The sequence below is a fragment of the Plasmodium inui genome (assembly GCF_000524495.1).
Source record: "Plasmodium inui San Antonio 1 unplaced genomic scaffold supercont1.191, whole genome shotgun sequence".
Lineage (NCBI taxonomy): Eukaryota > Apicomplexa > Aconoidasida > Haemosporida > Plasmodiidae > Plasmodium > Plasmodium inui.
Genome location: NW_008482025.1, coordinates 1 through 6962, shown reverse-complemented (window position 1 = coordinate 6962; position 6962 = coordinate 1). Strand labels below are relative to the sequence as shown.

Here is a 6962-nt window from a genome sequence, read left to right as displayed (position 1 = left end):
ATTGCACACTAGAACTAATCTGTAGCAGTATGATAATGTAGGATGATGTCATCTCTTATCAAAGGAAGACTCCCTTCCTCTTGCTGCTTGATCCTACTTCTGATGGACAATTTCTAATAATGGATGATTCATTAAACAATAAACAAAAGACAACTCTAAATCCGGAATTAGAACAATTCTTCCATCCGATTCACTAATTCATGATGACATTACTCATCCTTGTCATGGTAAATCCCGTTAGTCGAGGGTTGATTCCTTCATCATGGTCCCCCTCCCCTAATATAGGACGATGTTATGACCCTTTCAAATTTTCCCACCTAATCCAGATATCACTTCGAAACCAGTATAAAAACTCATAATATACGTGTCTAATGATGATTCAACCTTTCTAAACCGGAATTCCAAAACTTTTTTTTTTGACCCCCCTGATGGTCAATCTAATACCACGACTTAGGTTGTGGTGCTCCTTGGGGGGGTCAAAAATGGATTGTCAGAAAACTTCCTAATTTTCGCTTAATCACACCACTATAGACAGGGGGAGTCCTAAATGACTCTTCCTAACATCCTCTTTAAGGTTATTCTTTCCTAATTCATGGGGCCAGTCCTTATTGGAAACACCCTTTTTTAGGGTACATATTCTGTCTACTGCCTACTCATTCCTTATATAGGTTGATGTTATATGTTGCTGTTTAATTCACACAAATGCCATTCCAATACAACCACTGGAAGTGTCAATCTAAATCCGGGGTTCATCCAATTTTCCGACAAAAGACAACTCTTCATGTTGTCTAATCCATGGTTGTCATGCCAGTCCCCCTTTACTATTCATACTGGTTGGTGGGGTCGATATAATGGTCACTTCAACTTTGACACAAATAACTTTTTCCTGATAACACACTTCCATGACGGTACTAATAAATGTAGATCGAAACATAGAACAAATCTAAGGGTTAATGAAATGATTGTTCCAGTTTACCCCTTCTAAGGGGGTACTCTTATAACCTACTTATAAGACAACACCCTAATGGGGGGGCTTGCTTCACCTTACTAAGGAAGAAGACACCCTTTCAGGTGGTGGTTCTCCTATTTTCCGGTTCGACAGATCAATCCTAGATGATAAAATGACAACCCCTCTAAGTCCGAAATTGGACCCCTTCTTGGTTGTGAAAGGGTCATTCTGTTGGTACCACGCCTTAGAAGGAAGGAACATCCCAACATGGATGATGTCAAAGTTGTTGGATTCTATAGATTGACTCATAGATCAATTCGTCCTTTTCTAAGTCCATTCCCACATCTAATTATGATGTTAGAAGGGTTCTATTGACTGTCTAACTTGGGTCAATCTAAGTCCTCTAATAACCATACAGTGGGGGATTCACTAATAATGGACACAAAAATAGACTCATAAAACGGAAGATGGTACACATTCTAACACAATGTAGACTAAATCTGGACTCACTAGAACACATTACATATTGTTCGAGGCAGAACTAATCTATGGGAGGAACGCCATCCTAGGGGGGTGGTAACCCCTTGGGGCACTCAGTTGCATACTTGGTGTTCTGTTGAACTTTGTAAATGACGGTACTCAGAGTGTTGGGACGGAGGTTATAATAGTAGCGATTATTCTTCAACCCTAAACCTTATATGTATACCTGAACCCTATCGTACGTTGTTTATATAAGACCGGATGCATCATTATCAGACTCCTAGATGTCATCCAATGTTTTAGTATTTGTGAACATATTTTCACGGAAGAAGTTGGTTTTTTAGTTGTTTAAAACATGCATAACGAAATATCTATTCATATGGACAAACATTCGACACAATTAAAAAATGATCACTGTAATGTAGAGGTATACGTTATGAGGTCACTATAAAATCAGTCACCATTTGTAAAAAATCAGACAGCATGTACCCTTCTAGAAGGCGTTCTTCTTAGGACATTAGTCGTCAGCCTACTCTTAAGAGGGTTCAGGCTGTCCGATGTCAATAAAATATGCAACATAATAAATCCTATCCTGCCTCTTCCTCTTAGGATAATTAATGACTCTTTGGGAGAATTCTAGAATAAACGTACGAGGAGAATACATTCTCTGCTTCCTTTCATCGTGCCAAAGGCCTCCTTCTAACTTCTTCGAATAATAGTTCTCGGGGGATATACCTTCTCCTTTCCTAGAGGCAGTAACCAATTCTTGTCAAATTTTTCGCATCAGAGGAATTGAAGGATTCATTACTCTTGTTCTTTTCAATTTCTTCCTGACAATTATTTTCACTAACCTTCGAGGGGGAGATTTGATCTTTTGTTACTTGGTCAGATACTTTTTCCTGTTCTTTTTGATCCAGCCACATTGGGAAAGGGAAGGTAATCTCTGGTTGTTTGAGTTGAAGACCCTCTTTTGTTACTTGGATACACATCATACTGCTCAATTCATTCCTTGTTAGTTTTGGGAGTCGATTTTTCTTTTGCGAATTTCTTGGCTTTCTAGGCTTTCTGGAAGAGGTAGTTGTAATTTCCTTCTTCGGACTCATTACTTCTTGCTATTGGAAGAGTTTAAATAACACTAATCGGGTTAAACCTTCCTTCTTTCAAAGGGGCTAAAGATTATTCTGGGGAAAAGGAATTGTGATGACACTAATCAGGGTAAATACCTTTTCTTCTTCGTCTCCTAAATCATTCCTATTTGATTATTATTTGGAATGACATGGAATGGGGGAAACAGTTAATTTGTTTTTTGTGCAAAAGACTTCCTCCTTCGTAATTATTCGGAATGACACTAATCGGGCTAAACAAATTTTTTCGTTGCGCTGTTAATTATCCCTCAACTGATAATTAATTTGAATGATATTAAATTGGGGAAACTGTTGTTTTTTATTTTTTGCAAAATATTGTTGTCTTGGTAATTATTCGGAATGACGTTGCATAAGTGCAACATACATCGTTGTTGGTGTGCAAAATAACGCACACATACTAATTATTTGGAGTTACACTAATCGCGGAAAAAATTTCTCTTCTTCTTTTTCTTCCTTTACTTTCGCACTGTAATTACTCTTAGTGAAACGAATGGGGTTGAATTTCCCTTCCTTTTCCATTACGTTAACTATTTTTTTGCCACGGAATTTTTTTTAGGAGGTTACGCGATTGGAACATTTTTGCGTCTGGGTGCAAAATATTGCCTTCTCTGGTAATTATTCAGAATGACACTAAATGGGGTGAACATCCGATGTTTTCGGATCGGTTTAATTATTTTTCCGCAACCGCATCTTTGGAATCACATTACCCCAGTGAATAATCCCCCTTCGATTGTTTGTGCAAAATATTGCTTTCTCTCGTAATTGTTCGTAATGACACTAAAGTGGTTGAACATCCGCTTCTTTCGGATGTTTTTAATTATTTTTTCGCAACCGCATTTTTCGAATCACATTACACCAGTGAATCATGCCCCTTCTTTCGTGTGTGCAAAATATTCCCTTTTCTGTTAATTATTCAGAATGACACTAAAGGTGGGGAACATCCACTGTCTTGGGATTTGTTTAATTAGGTCTCCGCAATCGCATTTTTTTAATCATATTACCCAAGTTAATCATCCTCCTTCGATCGTGTGTGCAAAATATTGCCTCCTCTGGGAATTATTCAGAATGACACTAAATGGGGGAGACATCCACTGTTTTCGGATTCCTCTAATTATTCTTCCGCAACCTCAGTTTTCGAATCACATTACACCAGTGAATCATCCCCCTTCGTTTTTGGGTGCAAAATATTGCCTTTTTCGGTAATTATTCAAAATGACACCAAACGGTGGAATATTGGTTCCTTCTTCATTTGTTCAATTATTTCCTTGCACACACATTTTGGGAATGACATTACACGTTCGAAATTATTTTTCCTTTTTCTGTGGGCAAAATCTGTCCCCGTCTGGTAATTATTCCGAATGACAGTAAAGGGGGTGAACATTTGGTCCGTTTCTATTCCATCAATTATTTGTTGGCACACACATTTTGGGAATGACATTACACGAGGGAAACAGTTTCTTTTTCTGTTGGGTGAAAAATCTTGCCCCGGTTGTTAATTATTCGGAATGACAGTAATGGGGTGGTACATTTGTTGTTTCTCGATTCCATCAATTATTTCCTCGCACACACATTTTGGGAATGATATTACACGTTTGAAATTATTTTTCCTTTTCCTTTGGGGAAAATTTGTCACCGTTTTGTAATTATTCCGAATGACAGTAAAGGGGTGGAAGATTGGTTCCTTTTCCATTTGTTCAATGATTTCCTTGCACACACATTTTGGGAATGACATTACACGTGTGAATTTATTTTTCCTTTTCCTGTGGGCAAAATTTGTCCCTGTCTGCTAATTATTTCGAATGAAAGTAAAGGGGGGGAAGATTCGCTCATTTGGTATTTGATCAATTATTTCCTTGCACACACATTTTTGGAATGACATTACACGAGTGGAATGATTTTTCCTCTTCCTGTGTGCAAAATTTGCCCCATCCTGTAATTATTTCGAATGACACTAAAGGCGTGGAATATTGGGTTGCTTGCCATTTGATCAATTATTTCTTCACACATAAATTTTTGGAATGGCATTACACCTGTGAAATTATTTTTCCTTTTCCTGTGGGAAAAATTGTTCTCCGTCTGTCGATTATTTCGAATCACACTAAAGGGGTGGAATACTGGGACGTCTGCCATTCCTTCAATTATTGCCCTGTATACACATCTTTGGAATGACATTACAGAGGGGAAATTATTTTTTCTTTACCTGTGGGGAAAATTTGTCCCCGTTTGGTAATTATTCCGAATAACAGTAAAGGGGTTGAATATTCGTTCGTTTTCCATTTGTTCAATTATTTCCTTGCACACAAATTTTGGGAATCATATTACACGTGTGAAATTATCTCTCCTCTTCCTGTTGGCAAAATTTGTCCCTGTTTGGTAATTATTCCGAATGACAGTAATGGGTTGGAAGATTCGTTCCTTTTCGATTTGGTCAATTATTTCTTTGCACACACATTTTGGGAATGACTTTACACGTGTGAAATTATTTTTCTTTTTCTTGGGTGCAAATTATTGCCTTCCCTGTTAATTATTCCGAATGATAGTAATGGTGTGGAAGATTCGTCCCTTTTCCATTTCATCAATTATTTCCTTGCACACACATTTTTGGAATGACATTACTTGTGTGAAACTATTCTCCCTGTTTTTTGGTGCAAAATATTACTTCCACCGGTAATTATTTCGAATGACAGTAAAGTGGTTGAATATTCGTCCTTTTCCGATTCTGTCAATTATTTTGTTGCACAAAAATTTCTGGAATGACATTACACATGTGAAACTACCCTCCCTTTTTTGGTGTGCAAAATATTACATCCACCTATAATTATTCTGAAGGATTTTAAAGGAGTTGAACATGCTATCTCTTGGTTGCATTATTATTTCTTTGGCACCCGAATTTACGGAATTAATTTACATGCACGGGAGATTTGTCTGGTCATTTTTGTTGAATTTGGCTGTTTGGGGTATATTTGCAATAAGATTACACTGTGTGATCAGGCGGCTCTGCCTCGCCGGTTTCATTTTCCCTTGGATCTGGCATAATTCATACGCAAGTAAATCTGCACAAAACTCCCTCCAACTCTTGCTCATCATTCTGGCACCCGGAATTTTTCGGAATTAAATTAACCGTATGGTAAATTGCCTCCTTGCTATTCGGTTAATTTCTTGTTGCCATTTCGAGGCGGCTAATACAATTGATCGAGTCAAACATCAGTTTGTCTTGTTTTTGCTTTAATTTTCCTTCGCAAATGATTTTATGGAATAAAATCTTCCGCGCGGAATATTCTTCGCTTCTTTTTTCCCTCCAATTAATTGGCCGTTATGTGAGTGTTCGGAATAAAATTAAACGTAGGAAAAATTTTGACTCCTTTCTTTCTTTAACTATCTTTTGCCCCGTGAAATTTCTCAACAATCTTAAGCGGAGGAAACACTGATTTCTTCTGGCCATCTTATTTATTTCCGCTACTGCAATATATTTAATAAAATTACCTGCGGGGAAAATACGCCTTTTTTTTTTGGGAATTAGTTCTGCTATAGCAATATATGTAATAAAATTACCCGCGTGGAAAATTTCTTTTTTTTTCTCTTTTTTGAATTACTTTCGTTATTGCAATATATGTAATAAAATTACCCGCTTCGAAAAGTCGCTTTTTTTTTCTTTGGAATCATTTCTCCTATAGCAATATATGTAATAAAATTACCCGCGTCGAAAACTCGCCCTTTTTTTCTTTTTGGGAATTATTTCCGCTATATCAATATACGTAATAAAATTACCCCCGCTGAAAATTTTCGTCCCTTGTTGGGGGTAATTACCTTTGCTATTTCAATATATTTAATAAAATTAAAGGTGGGGATTATCTTTTCCTGGGGGTTCTGCTTGATTACGCCCATCCACGATAATGTCCGAAACAATATTGATCCGGTAAGAAATGTTCGCCTTTTTGGGTTGATTAACTTCTGTTTTGGATTAGGATTTCCTGAACATTATTAAAGAGATAAATCATCTCTTCCTCTTATTTGTTTGAAATATTTTTCGTCCTGTAAATCCCCATAATAAAATTAACATGAGGAATCATTTGTCCCTTATGTTTGAGTCAATTTATTTCTTACCTATAAACTTTTTCGATATTTTCAGTCGGCTGAAAAATTCCTGGTTCCTCCTCTTGCCAAATATTCCTATCCTACAAAAACCTGTTAGTAAAATTCAAATTTCAACTACTCCATATCGGATTGATCAGTGTTAAATAATCCGATACTTCTCCACTCCTGGATTTACGTCACACCGGGAGAAGAGTATTTTCACTTTTACTAGGATAATAGGCTCCGATATTACCCATCTGACCTTCCCTTTAGCGTAATGTTGGGGGGTTACCTGAATCTATCAAAATACCTAT

The 6962-nt window shown here is 37.0% G+C and overlaps 1 protein-coding gene across 1 annotated transcript; it reads right to left on the bottom strand.

The window, feature by feature from the left end:
* Window positions 1-2175: 2175 nt before the first annotated feature.
* On the bottom strand, window positions 2176-2532 carry C922_05804 (hypothetical protein; the record flags this gene model as incomplete). The annotated part of the gene is made up of 1 exon (XM_008821375.1): window positions 2176-2532. One exon carries the CDS (start codon window positions 2530-2532, stop codon window positions 2176-2178), a length of 357 nt encoding a protein of 118 aa, XP_008819597.1.
* Window positions 2533-6962: the final 4430 nt, after the last annotated feature.